Source organism: Phialemonium atrogriseum (assembly GCF_030411735.1).
Source record: "Phialemonium atrogriseum strain 8032-3 unplaced genomic scaffold QBC33scaffold_5, whole genome shotgun sequence".
In the NCBI taxonomy this organism is placed as follows: domain Eukaryota; kingdom Fungi; phylum Ascomycota; class Sordariomycetes; order Cephalothecales; family Cephalothecaceae; genus Phialemonium; species Phialemonium atrogriseum.
Genome location: NW_026848142.1, coordinates 515,842 through 533,518, shown reverse-complemented (window position 1 = coordinate 533,518; position 17,677 = coordinate 515,842). Strand labels below are relative to the sequence as shown.

At 55.9% G+C, this 17,677-nt stretch overlaps 7 protein-coding genes across 7 annotated transcripts; 4 read left to right on the top strand and 3 right to left on the bottom strand.

The window, feature by feature from the left end:
* Positions 1–150: 150 nt before the first annotated feature.
* QBC33DRAFT_446583 (uncharacterized protein) lies at positions 151–1,636 on the top strand (the record flags this gene model as incomplete). Its single annotated transcript, XM_060424383.1, has 2 exons — positions 151–1,320; positions 1,373–1,636. 2 exons carry the CDS (start codon positions 151–153, stop codon positions 1,634–1,636), a joined length of 1,434 nt encoding a protein of 477 aa, XP_060286177.1.
* QBC33DRAFT_529735 (uncharacterized protein) lies at positions 1,598–3,003 on the bottom strand. The gene is made up of 3 exons (XM_060427167.1): positions 2,595–3,003; positions 2,463–2,535; positions 1,598–2,393 (listed from the first exon to the last, which is right to left on the bottom strand). Exons 2-3 carry the CDS (start codon positions 2,502–2,504, stop codon positions 1,926–1,928), a joined length of 510 nt encoding a protein of 169 aa, XP_060286176.1. The 5' UTR covers positions 2,505–2,535; positions 2,595–3,003; the 3' UTR covers positions 1,598–1,925.
* A 314-nt stretch (positions 3,004–3,317) lies between these two features.
* Positions 3,318–6,459, top strand: QBC33DRAFT_307150 (uncharacterized protein). The gene is made up of 3 exons (XM_060423451.1): positions 3,318–3,728; positions 3,801–5,759; positions 5,821–6,459. The coding sequence occupies exons 1-3, from the start codon at positions 3,436–3,438 to the stop codon at positions 6,095–6,097; spliced, it is 2,529 nt and encodes an 842-aa protein (XP_060286175.1). The 5' UTR covers positions 3,318–3,435; the 3' UTR covers positions 6,098–6,459.
* A 454-nt stretch (positions 6,460–6,913) lies between these two features.
* Positions 6,914–7,710, bottom strand: QBC33DRAFT_529730 (uncharacterized protein). Its single transcript, XM_060427166.1, has 2 exons — positions 7,507–7,710; positions 6,914–7,424 (listed from the first exon to the last, which is right to left on the bottom strand). The coding sequence occupies exons 1-2, from the start codon at positions 7,612–7,614 to the stop codon at positions 7,077–7,079; spliced, it is 456 nt and encodes a 151-aa protein (XP_060286174.1). The 5' UTR covers positions 7,615–7,710; the 3' UTR covers positions 6,914–7,076.
* A 135-nt stretch (positions 7,711–7,845) lies between these two features.
* Positions 7,846–10,824, top strand: QBC33DRAFT_307153 (MOSC N-terminal beta barrel domain-containing protein). Its single transcript, XM_060423452.1, has 3 exons — positions 7,846–7,914; positions 7,981–8,146; positions 8,207–10,824. Exons 2-3 carry the CDS (start codon positions 8,071–8,073, stop codon positions 10,630–10,632), a joined length of 2,502 nt encoding a protein of 833 aa, XP_060286173.1. The 5' UTR covers positions 7,846–7,914; positions 7,981–8,070; the 3' UTR covers positions 10,633–10,824.
* Positions 10,824–12,979, top strand: QBC33DRAFT_602870 (membrane bound O-acyl transferase family-domain-containing protein). The gene has a single exon (XM_060432160.1). It carries the CDS (start codon positions 11,016–11,018, stop codon positions 12,621–12,623), a length of 1,608 nt encoding a protein of 535 aa, XP_060286172.1. The 5' UTR covers positions 10,824–11,015; the 3' UTR covers positions 12,624–12,979.
* Positions 12,980–14,927: 1,948 nt separating this feature from the next.
* QBC33DRAFT_556377 (uncharacterized protein) lies at positions 14,928–16,933 on the bottom strand (the record flags this gene model as incomplete). Its single annotated transcript, XM_060429724.1, has 4 exons — positions 14,928–15,428; positions 15,596–15,867; positions 15,921–16,440; positions 16,496–16,933. The coding sequence occupies 4 exons, from the start codon at positions 16,931–16,933 to the stop codon at positions 14,928–14,930; spliced, it is 1,731 nt and encodes a 576-aa protein (XP_060286171.1).
* Positions 16,934–17,677: the final 744 nt, after the last annotated feature.

Below are 17,677 nucleotides of genomic sequence, written 5' to 3'. Positions count from 1 at the left end.
CCTCAGGTACAGTACATGCTCACTAAAACGACAAAGCCAAGCCATCCATGTCAGTTTGGAGAGTGGCAGATACCAAGGCACTTGACTTTCCCTCAAGACATCATCTACCCCTGTGAGCTCAAAGTTACTTGCCTTCTAACCTGGAAAACAATGCCGTATCCATTCGTCCTCCCAACTACATCTGCCTTTTCCTACTCATCTAGTTTCAGCTGTGAAACTCATCCATCGCTGCCTCTCAATGCCAGCACCTATCGAGGAATCGTGAGGGACACGTTGAAGAAGCACAAGAGGCTGCCCCCTTCATCGCAATCTCCAAACTTATCACTGGTGGTCTCAGCTCTCAACGGCTATCTCCCTTACCTCTTCGCCGTCGATGCTGGACTTGGCCGAAAGGCAGCTCACGGGGATGAGGTCAATGTGATCCTCAAGACTGCACCGGTAATTGAGTGGCGGCCTACACTGTCTGATGCCACGGTTCCGGGAAAGGAAAGCTCTCGGGTGAAGATCCAGTCCCTCGAATATGAAGTCTTGTTTGCACTCTCGACGCTCGCCAACGCGTATAGCCTCCAGGCAAGGGCGGTTCTACATCCCCTATATGTGACATCTAGTGCACCCGTGGGCACGCAACAGCGGCAGAGCGCCATCACCGCCGCAACCAAGTACCTTCTTGATGCTGCTGCGATATATGACTACCTTGCAACCCGCGCCGAGAGCATTGTCACAAGCCCACCATCTGCGGACATTGCTCCTACCACTCTCAGGGCCCAATCTTCACTGGCTTTGGCCGAGGCTACTCTCCTGGCAGTGCTGAAAGATGACCCATATCCGGCAGTCGTCGCCCAAGACCGGAATAAGAACGACACGGAATGGATGTACAAAGCTCCGGAGATACCAAAGGTCCGCGCCCACCTGTTTGCCCGACTCTGCCTTGCTGCCAGCGAGCATGCGACCAAGGCATACTCACTTTCGCAAGGGTCTGGAAGGGGCGGGAAACTCAACGACGGGTTTGTTCGCTATCTCGAAGATCTTCGCCGGACGAGCCGAGCGAAGGCCTGCAGGTTCTTTGGGATTGACGCAGACCTTGGTGGGCAAACTGGCAGTGCGATAGGCTGGCTCCATGCTGCCTTGCAGGAGCTTGGTGTGGACCAGAAGGACGTGAAGAAGGGTCTCGGCCTTGGGCGACTCAAAAAGGAATGGTCCGAGAAAAGGGAAGATAGGAAGGTCGAGAAGGGCTCCAACTGGGGCTCTGATGCAGGGAAGTGGGAGGAAACCCGGGTCGTTGAGTTGCTGGAGGCCAAATGGGCAAAGCAGAACGATACGGTAAGCTGATGACCCCGGGGCTGTGGGCCAAGTGCTGACGAGGATCTCTCAGATGTTCACCCAAGATATTCCTGCCGCTGGCTCACTGCTTGCCCAGATGCCGTCTGGGCGCGAAATCCACAGCATCAAGCCATTCCAACCGCCAGTGCTCGATGTCTCATCTCTAGACGCTATGCGGGCGCCCCCGGATAGGTCTGATGACCTAGGAGACGACCAGAGCTCTGGGGATGAAGGAACGCTGGTCGACTCTAATCCAGTAGGGGCATTCCCAGGAACCCACGGAGAATACAGAACTGCCACTCCGAACTATTACTGAAATTACTGATGCGGCTACTACCCGCCAAGAGCCCTTGAGCCGCCACAGACGGTCCGCAGATGCCAGACACGAAATTTTAGGATGGGCTTGAATAGAAGTATCGGAAGCGTTTCGTTTCACAGGATGAATGGAGTCTGATATGGCCCCAGCTGATCGAATGGACTTGATGAGCAATGCGATAGCCAAGACGGTCGGCTTCATGTAACTTGAACACTATCGGTGTTCAAGGGCGGGATAAGCACCAGCGATTCGAACCTATTTATACGCCTCCTAGCTTCCACCCCGACCGCTACTTCGCCACTTCGCTGACCTTGTACTCGACAATCACTGGCTGGCCAGGGTCAAGTACGAAGCGGCCCGAGGCAACATAAACCCTATTCTCCAGTCTTTTCAATTCCGCACTCCCGGTCTCGAGGGACACATGAGCGAAGGCATCCCCGAAGTCGCTGGTCTTTGCGTCCTGCTCGCCCCTGAGGACCTTCCCCGCCGCTCCGCGCAGGTCGATGATTCCGGTATAGTTATAGCGGACCAGCGCACCCGTGGACTTGTCCTTGAGGATGCTCTGGACCTCGAGGCGGGCATGTTCACCGTCCGGGTCCGCCTTGATGTAGTCGGCGCCGTGGGTGAACACGGCATCGATTTTGACCGGGTAGTCGGGCTCCGACCGGAGGGAGCCCGAGTTCGGGATGAAGCCTACGTGGACGAGGTTCGGCCCCTTGGAGACAGCTCCGACTGGGGAGGGTTTATCGAGAGCAATCTGACTCGCGCGTTAGCTTTTGAGCGATTGCTTTTCCCCCCTCCCGGACCGGCGGAACGCGGTACTTACTTGCACCGTGAAGGCGGGGATGAGCTTGGGGAAACCGGACATGGTCGGGAAGCTAGCTAATATAGAAGCAGACCTGGAATTGAACAGCTCAGATAGGGCACTATGTAAAGGGTTTTTGGATGGATTATCAACTCTTTAGGAGGATGGGTTTCTTTTTAGTGTAGACCAAGCAGGTATCTACACATCATCGTGCACAACGACCTCTGCGGGGTTGCCCCATCCCGGGTCTGCGTTCTGTTGCCGGATCCACTAAAGAGCTGATGTCTCCATATCTCCGGGATAAGGTAGGTAGAGCCCCTATGTTTCTCTGTTGGGTTTAGGACCCCGCTCTAACGCCGAGCTCCCAGAACGGAAGGAAGGTAATGAATGTCCTTGAGTTTCGACCCCGCTGGAGAATGCCAAGTATCACAGCCAATTACCGGCCCGGAAACTGGGCTGGAGAAAGCGAGGTCGGTGACATCACTGAAAAGCTTGAAACATCTGAATTTAGAAACATTAGCTTATGCTGTAGTGTACAGAAGCCGTTACGACTACACGAAGCTTGTCTTTTCGATTCAATCAACCTACCATGCCTGCTTCCTCCCTCGATTTGGACGACACGTAAACAATTATCGACTCGCTGTGTTCTGGTCCTCAGGCAGTTAACACGCCCCCATATGGGTCCATGTGGATCGTGGCGCACTATGAACCACACCAAACAGCCTAGAGGGGTAGCGAATTTCCAGCCTGGGAACTGACCACCAAGAAGCTTTCTCTTCCAGCGTCTGCGTCAGACCTCTATCCACCTTTCACTGGTCAGTCCCAGATATCCGACCTATTCTATATCGGTACCTGCTTGTCTGGGTTTCTCGTATCAGCTGCAAGGCCCTTCACCACTCAATCCTTGGACCCACTCGCCCCAATCGTGACCGAGAGTTCGCATGCATACATACAGACGACAGGACTAGAGACAAACCCCAAGCCGAGTCTCACGATGCAATCCGCACAGGCTCGAGTTGGATCCGAAGCTGCGGGCTCGGACTCTGCCACAGCTCAGCATCCATCCAGCCAGAAAACAAGGAAAAGGAAAGGCCAGAGGGCCGGGAAGAAGAAGAAGAGAGAACGGAGAATGTCCTTCGCTGCTCCACTGGACGAGATGACCGACGATGCCAACCACCCCGAAGGCTTGGATAGTCCCCACCCCCCCAACTTCTACTCAGTTCGCGATAGCAACCTCAACAACCTCAGCAATACAAGTATTGATAGTGAGGTGCTGTTAGACCATAGGTATGGCTGCCTATATAGCATCCATTCCCTCACTGATATCAGGAGAATCCCAACTGACCTGTACTGTCCAAGAGAGCAACCACCCTCCCTACGGCCTCGCCGCCCCTCGAATGTACCGCAACCAGCGTCGTTTCAGCAACACCAAATCCCACAACCAACCAGCAGGCTGAGGACAGTCTATTATGGAGAGGACTCCGACTCTGACGATGAAACAGCTCGACTGGACGAAGGCGCGCCCCTCCTTTCCGATTCTGTTCGCCTGAGATCAGACCCAGTGTTGATGCAATTCGGGGGCTATGGATCGAACAATCCGCGCCCGGGAAGCGGATCGCATAGTCGCCGCGATTCGAGCCGGACAAGCAGCAAGAGGAAGCTTCCCAACCAATTCATGCCTGGTGATGGCAACTACAATGTCAATTACCCCCCCTCGGTTCCTGGAACGCCTCCGATGCGGCCGTCTCATCGGATGGCCATGAGCTTGGGGGATGTGATGCTCCGGGACGAGCTTGAATTAGATCGGCATTCGGATGAAGAATGTTTGCCCGGCATTGACATCACGGATGCCGGGCCCGGTCAAGGATTTCAACCACCGCTTGAGCGGCGGCATACGATCTCCATGGAGGCGGAGGAGGACGTGTGCTTTCCGCATGAGGGGCTTTCTGAGATGGCCGATGACGACCTTCGCGTCCAAGACCCGACGGCATATCACATGAGAGCTCGGCGGAGGCGAAAGAAGTGGCCGGATCTGTCGATACTCGACGAGTGGAGCAAGTTTGAGAAGGAAGGCCAAAGCGAGGAGCGCCGGGCCAAGAAAATCACCGAGCCTCAGCTCGTTAACGGGAGATTGCGACCTGTGCATAAGGGTTGGTCTCAAACCACAGAGGTTTCTCCTTATCGCTTCACCTATTTCAACGAACAGTTCCCAAGCACCATCCACAGCCAATCAATTTCCGAACTCATACGGCCAGGAGGGAGCTTCAGGGAGCTATTCATCCCCGATCCACCGCTTTTGTCAGATTCCGAGGAGGACGAGGAGGACGAGGAGGAGGACCATGCAGCTACTTTACGCCAGGTGCTCACTGGCCAGAATTCTGAGGCAAAGGGCCCGATAAAGCAACCGTCTGTCGCTACAACAACGGAAAGCCATGCGGGATCCCACAAGCAGAGCACGATATCGCCATCCAGCGACGGTGAGACAGCACCAGCGTCAAAACATAACTCGGGTGAGCATAGTCAAGCCGAGCCAAGATGGCCAGAGTTCCATACGCCAGAGTACCATACCGAAACCAAGACCCCGAGATACGGCGAGCGTCCAGTCTGGTGGCTTGATATCCTCAGTCCCACAGAAGCCGAAATGAAGGTCATCTCCAAGGCTTTCGGCATCCATCCTCTCACCTCGGAGGATATCATGGTCCAGGAGCCCAGAGAGAAAGTCGAGCTCTTCCGCAACTACTACTTCGTGACCTACCGTACTTTTGAGCAGGATCGGAACAGCCAGGACTTCCTCGAGCCGGTCAACATGTACGTTGTTGTCTTCCGCGAAGGGCTCCTGAGTTTCCACTTTTCCATGACTCCCCACCCAGCGAATGTCCGGCGTCGTGTCCGCCAGTTGCGGGACTATCTTATGATATCATCGGATTGGATATCGTACGCCATAATCGACGATATCACCGATGTCTTTGTCCCATTAATCCAGGACATCGAGGAGGAGGTGGATGATATAGACGACACCGTCCTGCAGCTCCCCTCCAGCGACCGGGCGTCGAAGGAAAAAAGCAAGAAAGAGAACGAGAAGTCGGATGCCACGTCACGAGACCGAGAAGGCGACATGCTCCGGCGCGTGGGTGACTGCCGCAAGAAGGTCATGAGTCTCTACAGACTGCTCAGCAATAAGGCAGACGTCATCAAGGGATTCGCCAAGCGATGTAATGCGCACCTCGAGGTCGCGCCACGATCAGAAATCGGGCTATACTTGGGCGATATCCAGGACCACATTGTGACAATGACCGGGAATTTGAGTCACTACGAAAAGTAAGTTGCCCGGCAGCGGCAGTGAGGGGGTGTCGTATGCTAACATCTTTTCGTGCGGTAGGATCCTCGCTCGATGTCATGCCAACTACATCGCCCACATCAACATCCGAATGAACGAGCGGCAAGAGCAGACTGCCGATGTTCTCGGAAAACTTACGGTTCTCGGAACCATCGTCCTACCCATGAACATCATAACAGGACTGTGGGGTATGAACGTCTGGGTTCCCGGGCAAGACCACGAGGGAGACTTGAAGTGGTTTGTGGTCATCACGATTGGACTTTTGATGTTCGGTTTAGCCTGCTACTGGACAGCAAAGCGAGTATACCGGATCGTCTGAGGGGGAATCCGGCAACGAGAGCCGAATCGCAGAATACGGATACTATGGTTGTATTGTACATAAGGATGGCAGGTGATGGACTAGGAAGGATCAGCTGATGCATGGGCGTTGAGGTCTACGGTGTTTTGGATATTCAGGGCAGAGGGAGCACATATACAAGGATAGAACTCTACATAGGCCCCGCCGGCTTTTCATTGCAGACATCTTCCAGCGAGTTGGGCAACACATATCGTCGTCTACCATCTCTGTACCCACGCCGGGGCGTGCCTCTAGTTGAGCTGCAGTCACCGGAATCTCCCACCAAAAAAGCACCTAGCCACGGGCACGTGACTCCGCCTCTTTTAAACCCGCGCGAGAAATTTCTGGAGAGCTTCCCAGCTCCCACACTTTCCCACAACGTTTGAGAAGCAATCACAGACAACGTAAGTCTCTCTCCTAATATCCTCCTCCTTCAACGTGAATGATGTAAACAAACGCATGAACCCTGAAATACTTTGATGTCTCATTTCATCACCAAGATCTCTGACTCCACACATTCTACACAACCCTCTCTCAATATCGTTGTCCATGGACAGGGCTAACATTTATGCCTGGATAGGAACCACTGATCTTGCCATGACTTCTGTTCCGAAGCCTCCAGAGGGTCATTTTAACCTGCTTTACTTTGCATCCGCCAGTTCATACACATCTAAGGATTTCGAGTCATGGCCAGCTCCTCTCCCCTTGGGAAAACTGTTCCAGGCTCTTGAGGAGCGCTACAAGGGCATGAGGTCCATAATCCTCGACTCTTGCTTGGTCACAATCAATCTAGAATATGTCGATGTACCGTCGGATAGCGAAGACAGCAGTTCAATAGTCATTCACCCAGGCGATGAGGTCGCAATTATCCCGCCTGTGAGCTCAGGTTGACCCCTGATGCAATTCTATGAACAGAACGAAGCGAGCGAACCAGCGTCTGGGGCAAGGCTCGAGGAAGGCCTTATGGACCTAACAGAGGGTCGTCTTCCCGAGCACCGTTTTCCCTCTGGCGGGACCGGGCTCTCCAGCGCGGGAACCGACCAAGCTGCCGCCGTCCCAACCACTCGGGGTTCTCCCTCTTGAACCTTGTGAACCTTCTGATACCCCAAATCGCCCACAGGATGAACAGGACGACAACCAGCGTCGAGACGATGGACACGACGGACGTAAGACTCGTGATGGTGGAGACCTGGCAGCCGAGCGGGCGGGTTCTGAGGTCCCAGCGCTCGGCCCAGTGCGGGCAGATGTTGGCGTCGTATGCCGGCGCCAACGCGGGGATGGCGTAGTTGTTCGGCACGCAGCTTTGTGTCTGTATAGGGAGCATTGGCCCTGTTAGTTACTGTGCGGGATTGCTGGCACTAGCAGGCCGCCTGCCACAGGTGACAACGTACGAATGGACACCAGCTGCAGCGGGCTAGGTCCAGGCAACCCCCGCAGCTCTGTTGTGACCAGCACCGGAGGAAATGCTTGTCCTCCTGTGGGCTGTGCGTTGCGTTCATCTCGTGCGAGGCGTGTCTCTGGCCCCGGGAAGGGTCCTTTACATCATTGCCAATTGTTATTGGGTGTCTAATTGGCCCTGATGCGCTTGATGTTTGGTGAAACGGTTAGACAGGTGAGATCAGATGCCTCTGGGAGTGGGGTTCCTTGGTTTTGGGGCGGGGTCCGAGAACTCCAACTGACATGGAACCGGCCGATCTCCGTTGTGGGGTCAAGTTATCTGGCTGGAATGTACCATACTCCAACTGTGGCAACGGCCGGTATCTGTCTCTAGCTCCCATCCTGTCCCTACCTTATTTCAGGTCCGCCACCGTGTTTGTCCCGACAATGAATCCCTTTGTCCCCCCAGCTCACTTCCAGTTCTACAGTCTGATGGCCCGGTTTGCCAAAGAAGCAACTTGGGAATGGGAAAGCTGGAATCCGGGTCTCTCTATCAGCGATATTGATCTCCATTCATCATGACCGATACTACCTGGTCTTCCTATAACGCCTCCGTAGAAGCTCTAAGGGACGAGGAGTACCCCATGCTAAAAGGTGCTGGCATTGGTCCACCGCGTTCCGCAGTCTCCTGGCTTCATCGCTGACCTTGTCCAGAGCCCGTGTACCTCGATCATGCTGGAACCACTCCGTACCCTAAGTCCTTGATGGACGCATTTGCAAGGGAGATGACGGCGAACCTATTTGGCAACCCCCATTCCGCGTCGGCCTCGTCCCAGCTTTCGACGGCACGCATCGAGGATACTCGGCTCCGTGTGCTCCAGTGGTTCAACGCGGATCCCGACGACTTCGATGTCATCTTCGTTGCTAACGCGACCGCCGGGATCAAGCTGGTCGCTGAGGCCCTGCGGTCCGCCCCGGCGGGGTTCGACTACATGTACCACCAGGCCTGCCATACAAGTCTCGTCGGGGTGCGCGAGGAGGCCCGGAATAGCCACTGCTTCGTCGATCCGGAATTCGAGGGGCCGCCGGTATGGGGTCGCTCTCCTGACAGGACGCCTGGCGAGGGCGTGACGTTGGTTGCGTACCCTGCGCAGTCTAACATGGACGGCCAGCGATTCCCCTTGACTTGGTCCGCCCAGTTTCGCCAGCAGTGGGCGACAACCGGTGGCAGGGTGTATACGCTGCTTGATGCTGCGGCCCTTGTCGCGACGTCTCCGCTGGACCTTGGCAACTCCGAGACGGCGCCAGACTTCACTGTTCTGAGTTTTTACAAGATCTTCGGGTTCCCCGATCTCGGGGCCCTGATCGTGAGACGGCAGGCAGAGCCCATCTTCGATGCCAGGAAATATTTCGGCGGTGGCACGGTCGATATGGTCGTCTGCCAGCGGGAACAGTGGCATGCGCCCAAGAGACAGTTCTTGCACGAGCGCCTGGAAGATGGGACGCTGCCCATCCACAGCATCGTCGCCCTTAGCTTAGCAATGGATGTCTACTGCCGACTGTTTGGCTCCATACGCCGGGTTGCCCAGCATGCATCCTATCTCGCGGACCGATTATACGAGGGGCTGCGATCTTTAAAGCATGGCAACGGCGCAAGCGCCTGCTCGATATACTCACGGGACCGCAGCGCCCACAACCACACTCTCGGCTTCGGCCCCGTGGTCGCATTCAACATACGCAGTAGCCTGGGTGCGTGGGTCCCCTTGGCGGAATTCGAGAAGCTGGCGACGTTGAAGGGCTTCCACGTGCGAACGGGAGGCGTCTGTAACCCTGGCGGAGTCGCATCAGCCCTCGGCCTCGAGCCGTGGGAGATGAAGAACAACTTCTCCTCGGGCTTCCGGTGCGGAAGTGAGAACGATATCATAGGGGGCAAGCCGACCGGAGTGATCCGGGCAAGCTTGGGCGCCATGAGCACCGCATCGGACGTGGACCGATTCGTCGCGTTCGTGGACGAATTTTATCGGGAACCGAACGCGCCCGCTAGCTTCGTACGGAAGACAACACCACCTCGGACATTCTCTAATCTTTACGTCCGTAGCATAACGGTTTACCCGATCAAGAGCTGCGGCGGCTACAAGGTCCAGGACGACAGGGAATGGGAAGTTCGACCTGAGGGCCTCGCGTGGGATAGGGAATGGTGCCTACTACATCGTGGTACCGGGCAGGCTTTAAGTCAAAAGAGGCATCCCAAGATGGTTCTCCTACGGCCTACCTTGGATTTTGACGGCGGCCAGCTACGCGTGACCTTCGGCGGCGACATCCCGTCCCATCTACCCAAGTACATCTCAGTACCGCTATCGAATAACCCGGCCATGTTCGGACCGGCCGTCTTTGACCGGCTGGTCTCGTCGCGGGTCTGCGGCGAGGAGATCTCTGCGCAGACATACACGTCCCCGGAAGTCAACAGGTTCTTCTCGGACGTGTTGGGGGTGCCGTGCGTGCTAGCCCGCTTCCCGCCGGGCGGCCAGGGGAGGAGCATGCGGCACTCCAAGGCGCGCCTGCAGAAACACCAGATGCTGGGGCCGGCGGCGCGGACGCCGCTCCCGGGGTCCTTCCCCGGACCGCCGTCGCCGCCGGAGTCGGAGTCGGACACGGAGGAGGCGGCCCAGCGCCGCATCTTGCTCTCGAACGAGAGCCCGATTCTGCTCGTCAACACGTGCAGCCTCGCGGCGCTCAACCGGGACGTCGCCGCTGCGGGAGGCGCCGAGGTCTCGGCGGCAGTGTTCAGGGCCAACGTGGTGGTCGGGCCGGCCGGCGCCGCGCCGCATGGGCGGCAGCAGCAGCAGCAGCAGCAGTCGCCGTACGCCGAGGACGGATGGGCGAGGCTGCGCATTGGCGGCCACGAGTTCAGGATGCTGGGCTCGTGCCGGAGGTGTCACATGATATGCGTCGACCAGGGGACGGGGGAGAGGCGCGAGGAGCCGTTTGTGACCCTGTCGAAGACGCGGAGGTTCGACGGCAAGGTCTTCTTCGGCGCGCATATGGGCCACAGCCCTGGGCCCTGCCCTGACACTGCGCGGAGAGAGGCGCAGTTTCCGACGATCAGGGTTGGGGACTTTGTTGAGCCGGATGTGGCGTAGCCTGGATGTTGCGTCATAGGTCGGTGGCTGTAGAGAAAAAACAATTTAATAATAAAAAGGCTACATTTGATACCCAGAGGAAGGTGCCCAAGCAGTACCATTTCACCAGTTACTTACCTCCTGACCAAAAGAAAATAACTTGTAATAAAACACAGCATACAACCCAATTGATGCTATCAGAAAGGAAAAAGGAATGAACGAAAACAATATCAGGAGGAAAAGCAGGAAAATTGAAAGCTGAACCACTAGTATCAGTCCATTACCGATCTCCAAAATTTGTGTAATCTGCGCTGAAAGCAAGTGCCCAAGCACCAAGCATGACTTGGTCGCCTTGACAGGCAATTAAGGCGCGCCCTAAAGCATAATTCACCTTGAAAGCCGCCATGCTGTCCCAGCATGAAAACCTAGGCCTGTTCTACCGGGAGCTCTACCGGAGCAAATTCAAGGCAGCCATTGCGGCGGGGACGGCACGACCTCTCGTCCTGCCGTTCGACCTCGTCGGGTCCTTCATCCTCCCGGCCCTCTACCTGTGCATCCCACACACGCGACGACCATGGCTGTACAGGATGAGGTTTGCCGTCATGGCCCTGGTTATCTACCTCAACCTCGCCATGATCGGCTGCACTTCCAGCGCCAATGTGGCGGTGGCGTACGGGGCAGGCCTCTTGGGCGGTTGGGGCATCATCTGGACCATGATGCTGCTCATCTGGACCCGTCCCCAATTCGAGGCTGCGCGGGTCGAGAGGCGGCCAAGGAGGCCGAAGACGGTGGCTAACGGCAATGGTGCCGTTTCGGGTGCGGGTGTGGAGACTCAGGGGAAGGCAACCGCTCCGGATGAGAGGGTATCCAAGGTTCTGGATGAGTACGAATATTACTGGCAATCTTATCCGGCAGATGGATCCTTTCTCACGCGGCTGGATTGGGTTACCGACCTTCTCACGGCGTTTAGAGGTTCAGGATGGAACTGGGCCATCTCCTCGATTCCTCACTTCCAGCGGCCCGTGAACCCGCACTCCGGGGAGCTGGTCAAGCTCGACACCATCCCCCTGGTCACGCGCTCGGGCTACACCCGCTTCCGGACCTACTCGTCCTTCCTCCGCGACCGGCTGTGGCGCATCGCCTTGTCCTACCTCGCCCTCGACTTCTGCAGCGTCTCCATGATGAAAGACCCCTACTTCATCCTCGGGCCCGACGGCCCGCACCGGCACCCGCTCCCCCCCCACCTCGCCGCCCTCTCCGACCCCCTCCTCCAGGCCTGGCGCAGCGCCCTCTCCCTCCTCGGCATCATATGCGCCATCCATCTAGTCTTCTCCCTCGACCAGCTCTGCCGCACCATCCCCATCCCCGTAACCCTCGGCCCCCGCGCAGACCTCTGGCACTACCCCTCCACCTTCGGCTCCTTCGCAAACGTGCCCCGCCGCGGGCTCGCCGGCTTCTGGGGCGCCTGGTGGCACCAGACCTTCCGCGCCGCCTTCACTGCCCCGGCGGCCTGGCTCGCCCGCCGCGGCCTCCTCCCTCGGTCCCCCGCCAACTCCGCCGCCGCGGGGCTCGTCGCGTTCCTCCTGAGCGGCGCCCTGCACGCGGCCGGGGCCGCCACCGCCGGCATCGTGGCGACGACGACTTCGCCGAGCCCGTCGTCGTCGTCGCTCGCCTTCTTCCTGCTCAGCTGGGTCGGCGTCGTGGCGCAGGCGGCGTGGGGCGCGGGGCCGGCGCCGGCGCTGCTGCTGCTGCTGCCGCGGGGCCGGTGGCGGCGGTGGGTGTCAGGGGCGGCGAACGTTGCATTCGTGGGTCTGTGGCTGCACTTCACGCGGTGGGCGCTCGTCGACGACCTCAGCCGGTCGGCGATATGGCTGTTTGAGCCCGTGCCTGCGTCGCCGCTGCGGGCGCTTGGGCTGGGCAGGCCTGGGGATTCGTGGTGGCGCTGGGATCGGGATTTGTCCCCCCGGTGGTATGTTGGGAGACGGTGGTGGGAGACGGGGATTACGCTTTGAGAGGGGGTCGGGTAAGGGAGGACCTGGGATGCATGCATGCATGGTTAATCTGGTTGGAGGAAGAGAACGGGGTATTGTATTATACAGCTGCGTATACCCAGCTTGAAAGCCAGAGTTTGGGCATTTATTGGTGTTGTAGAGATTCTAGATCGGTATTATGGCAAATCTTGAGAAGGGCTCATAGAGAAACAATGGAGGGCGGATAGCCCACTTCTGTCTGTTATGTTTATTTCATGTGACGAGTTCCCAGACCCTGGTTTCTCAGATGTCTCAACATCCTGCCGATGATGAATTTTTTGCTGCCTGCAATAACGGTCTCCAATCCACCCCCTTTTTGCTCGACACCTGGTGCACTTCACCTTCCAGCCAAGCAATGACGTCGCTGAAGCCAGTTTGTTTCCTCGACAGCACTTGTCTAAAGGCGACTATCACCAGCCTGTTATATGCCTAGGTTAGCCCCGCATGGCGGCGATGTGTGAGAGACAGAGACTCACCAAGCGACTTGCGGCTTCTTGATGGTACACTGGTAGCCCGGGTACCGCGAGACCCGGGATTTGCTGGTGAGGAGGATGAACGAGACGTCGATCAAGTCTTTGATCGTGCCTACCGCCCGCCTGTCAGAATACCACTGTTGAAGACACCCTAGACTGCCTTGTGGGTGTTGTTACCGATTATCAGCTGGGTTGACGGCCGCTTCTCCTTCGGCAGACAACGGATGTAAGCCCACGACTTGGTTGCAGTCTCCAGGAAGGCGTTGTAGATGTTGGAGAGCATGGTTTGCTGGGAATTATGAGATGTGTCAAAGAACATGAGGTGGGATTGGATCTTGAAGGCGTCTTGAGAATTGTGTTAGCTAGATGCCCCATAAAGGAGAAGCCAAGCCCACGCAACGACGTACTGAGAGTCTTCCTCCTGAAGTTCTGCCCCGGATATCGAGAGGACTCGACAGTGAGGGAGTCAAAGACAACTGGCTTGGTTAGCGTATATAAGCCGATCCGCTCGTAGGAAGGGGGCATACCGGAATCCTTGGTGTTGTCACGGTTCCTGGTGATATCCAGCGACTTGCAGTCTATCAGAGTGCCACAGTAAGGGAATGGCTGCCCTTCCACCGTTCTGGGAATGCTGATACTGTCGATGGACAGGTCGAAGTTGACCAGGCTTTTACCCGGACTGACGATTACGCCGTACTCGGGGAGGCCCCGATGCATCGTCTCGACAAAGCGCTGCGCTTTTGCCTTGTCGGTGGTGATCAAGACGGAATCGTCAATTAGCCTCAGGAGCAGGCAGTCATCTGACTGTAAAAATGGGAGCCGATTCATTTCCAGATCTGCGTAGAAGTAGTTGCAGAGAGCCGAGGAGATAACAGAGCCCTGGGGAATGCCATTCTTCTGCCTATAGTACTTCTTGCCGATTTTGACCAGGTTTTGTTGGACATGAGATGACAACAATGCCATCAGACCGCGCGTGTCATACGATTTGCGCAATACATTTTCCACGAACACAGTATTTTTCTTGTTCGGTGCAAGCTGGTCTTCAAGCATTTGCGCAAATGCCGTCTTGTCATTCGCGGCCTTGGCAACGGATTGCCATTTCCTCACGGGCTTCTCTTTCGATCCAGGACCCTGAGCCATGTCGCTTGGGCGGACCTCGAGGTGCTTGAGTACCTTGTAGCCAGGTTGGCTCGGAACGCGGTTCATCAAGTCGACCATGGCATCTTGCGGAATGGTATCGAATGCGGCCTGGACGTCCACTTTCGCAAAGTAGAAGCGCTGGTTGTGAGCTCCCACTGCCGCCTTAAACTCCTTGATGCGCTTATAAATATCGCCAACTGAGAACATGGCTGAGCCTAGACGGGCAGGGTCCAATTCCTGACAACAAGAGTCAGCACGCTTGCAAAATGCCAAGTTACACGTACCGATTACCTTCTCAAGCTTCAGCATGTGGTTGACTGGTCCGAGGATGGTGTTGATGCTGGGTCCCAGCAGCTTCCGGTCGCCTTTGACCAAAGTCCTACGCCGCAAGTTCATGATCGGTCGCATGGCCAACCCTTTGGGCAGTAATCGGACCTGGCTAAACCCAAGACGCCGTGAATCTAGGATTCGACGAGCGTCATCAAGCTTGACCTCCTCAAACATCTTGGCCTTTAGTGTTGTCATGGCAGGCTCTGCAACATGTCTCCATATATCATGCCGGAAAAAGAAGACGCGATATCGATGAGCGCTCGATTCGGTAACGTAGAAGTTGCTCCGGATAAGGGGTATTAAAAGGGAATCAACGAGGTAATACAGAAATTCATAGAAGATTTCAACCCGCTTGGTTGTGTCCGTACACGAACTCTTTTGATTCTTCAAAGCAGGAGGCGCGAGCCATTCTATATCCATAATCTTCTCTCTGGACGTCAGATATGCCGTTGAACGGAGACTCTGGGTTGTAAAGCGCGAAACCCACCTTCAGACCTTGCATCACGTCGTGGAGAGACAGCTGCTCGAATCGCCGCAGGTGTAGCATACGATCCACGTTCTTGAAGAACGCAGCCTTGTTCTCGATTTGAACAGAGCCGCTGCCCCAGAAATCATTGGGGATGATGGCTGATAAGACTGCCTGGCAGAAAGCCGAGACATGGGCAACAGGCGTCGCCAAATCGACAAGGGAAGAGTATTTTGGAGGATGAACAGAGGCCGAGATTTGCTTGGACTTCCTTCGAGACTTTCCGTGCCGAATTTGCGACTTCGTGGACGTGGACGTGGATGTTAACTTTCCAGCGCTTGCCCGCGCCCTTCGGCGCGTCTCAAACTGCCCTGGAGCCTTGGATAACCGGTCAGAAGCGTCATATGGTTAGGTCTGTAACAAGCGCTAGATCTTACAGGACAATAATGTTGGAGAAGTTCCGAATAAGAACAGCGTGCATGAAGAATCTGGAGTCTCTGTATTAGGTGCCGCGGCAAGCCCCTTAGCCTCTTTGGAACCTGTACTCTGAGCCGTTGCTTATCTTCCTCCACAACGGCGAATTTGTTTGTGATTTCTTCCTCACGCAAGGTGTAGTCCTGGAACTTCTGTGCCGTCTGGGAATGATCAACATTCGAGGTAAAAACATTGTGAAGCCCAAACTGGCGAGGGAACATGTACATCATGACGCGAAGTGTTGACTCCTCACACACGGCAATCGCCTCTTCCACCGGGCCATCCGAAGGTGAGCCTACAACGGCCGCAGCCTGGGTCTTTATGGGGAACCGGTTGAGGACGTCTGACTCGCCACGTTAGTCCAGCCCTCTGTATGAAATGCCCTTAGCGACTCACGGATATGCCTGAAGCCGAAGTGGACGAGACCTCGGGCATTGAGTGCGGCCCTAGCGTAGAGCATCCGACTCCTGACGAACGATATCGCCGACGGGTTGCGGCACGCGCTCTTCTTAAGCGTCGTGTCGCCGCGGGAGGAAGCAGCAGCCCCTTCAGCGGCGTTTTGCGATGACCAATAGTCTAGTTCTGAGACTGGTATGCCGCTCAACTGGCAGTAGTTACCAGGTCCGGCCAGAACTTTACTGAAGACACCGCAGTCTAGCAATAGGTCGATCATCACTCTCTCGCCAGCTTTTCCAAGAAGGGTGAGAAGTTGAGGCCAAGGCGTGGCCTTCAGAGCGTGCACCTGGGGATTTGGATGGAGGGCAAACAGGCCGGGGATCTCGCAACTTCTGTTGCCCTGTGGCCCGTGTGGTCTGGGGTTGACATCCCTCCGAAAACCATCACAGAGTAGATGACTCGGCCGGTTACTAGCCTTCTTCTCTCTTGAGAAGAGAAGCCAGACGACGAAGTCCACGATCTGTCGCACGCATCAGTGGTGGTGCGCTGGCTAAGTGTTCGGAGCCGCAACAAACCTCGCGCTGGGAAAACAAGGCTCCAGCGGTGCCATCGGAAAGTGTCACGTAAGATTCGTCCCCTCTCTGAGAGAAGTTGGCCCACTGCTCCCAGCGATTATCGGTCTTGGCAGGGGGGTTGTCGTAGAACCCAACAATGGTTGTGTCAAGGAGGTGGCCGAGTGCAAGTTCGATATCCGGACAAGGACAGCTTCCATTGGGGGTTGAGTCTTGCAGTCCGACAGACGTAATTTTCTTCCGTCTGAGCCTCGAGGACGGGGGCAACTTCGCGAGAACGTATTCGCGCAGGGTTCGAAGTTTTGGGTATAGCCGAGACAGCAGAGCATGCCTCACAGTATCACCGCTCTGAGGCTTGTTTCCCGCTTTTTCTCGTGTTTTGACCCTTTTTGCAGGTTGGTCAACTGGCCCCAGAACCTGCTTCCTCTTCGTCCCGTCCATGGTAGCTGTTTTGGTCGGCCATACGCAGCAGGTCACCAGCCCCTATTGACTGTATACAGATACAGTGCTCCTGCATCCACAATGCCCGCTTGAGCAGGGTATGTAAATTCCAGTCAAGTCTGGAACGTATACTTTTGGCAATGAATGGACAAAGGCGGCCAAAGTGGATAAATTTACGCGATCTATGCTCCTTGGCTCCCGTCTTGTGTTCTTGCTCGAGGGGAGATGGGTGACTGAGCGCGCCTTCACTTGGACGCGTTTCGTAGTGCCACAGTTGGTCAGCCACAAACGTTTGACTACAGGCTGGTAGATTCAGATTCTAGCCCACCGTGCGCTGGCTATGTAGGTACCTACCTACCATGGAGACCTGAGGAACTCGAATAATTCTCCACTTCTTGCGTACAGAACATGGATGTACAGTCCAATACCTACATGAATAGTCGCCGGTTTGCAAACACGAACTTATGGCTGCTTGGCTCCTCGTAACATTTGCGTTTGCCAAAAAAGAAACGATGCAGTCAATCTAGAGTTGGGTCGCTTCCGCGTCCTGGTACAGGTGTAAGTTAGTCGGTTACACTACGGCGCCATCCGTCGAAAGGGAACTAAAAGACCAGCGCCAATTAGCCGCGTGAGGAACGTGAATCTGCGACGATCAGCAATGTCAATCAGCGGATCAAGCTCGACATCCAGCACCCAGAAAATCGTAGTGTACGAAATAGATACGAAGTTGTTGGGGTTTTAGCT

Bases quoted from the DNA above. Each gene is read 5' to 3' on its own strand.
- QBC33DRAFT_529735 (XM_060427167.1), bottom strand. From the start codon at position 2,504: ATGTCCGGTTTCCCCAAGCTCATCCCCGCCTTCACGGTGCAA. The intron at 2,394-2,462 runs GTAAGTACCGCG...CGCGCGAGTCAG, and splicing joins TCCCCGCCTTCACGGTGCAA to ATTGCTCTCGATAAACCCTC.
- QBC33DRAFT_307150 (XM_060423451.1), top strand. From the start codon at position 3,436: ATGCAATCCGCACAGGCTCGAGTTGGATCCGAAGCTGCGGGCTCGGAC. The intron at 3,729-3,800 runs GTATGGCTGCCT...GTACTGTCCAAG, and splicing joins GAGGTGCTGTTAGACCATAG to AGAGCAACCACCCTCCCTAC. The intron at 5,760-5,820 runs GTAAGTTGCCCG...TTCGTGCGGTAG, and splicing joins AATTTGAGTCACTACGAAAA to GATCCTCGCTCGATGTCATG.
- QBC33DRAFT_529730 (XM_060427166.1), bottom strand. From the start codon at position 7,614: ATGAACGCAACGCACAGCCCACAGGAGGACAAGCATTTCCTCCGGTGC. The intron at 7,425-7,506 runs GTACGTTGTCAC...CTCCCTATACAG, and splicing joins GCTGCAGCTGGTGTCCATTC to ACACAAAGCTGCGTGCCGAA.
- QBC33DRAFT_307153 (XM_060423452.1), top strand. From the start codon at position 8,071: ATGACCGATACTACCTGGTCTTCCTATAACGCCTCCGTAGAAGCTCTA. The intron at 8,147-8,206 runs GTGCTGGCATTG...GACCTTGTCCAG, and splicing joins GGAGTACCCCATGCTAAAAG to AGCCCGTGTACCTCGATCAT.
- QBC33DRAFT_602870 (XM_060432160.1), top strand. From the start codon at position 11,016: ATGCTGTCCCAGCATGAAAACCTAGGCCTGTTCTACCGGGAGCTCTAC.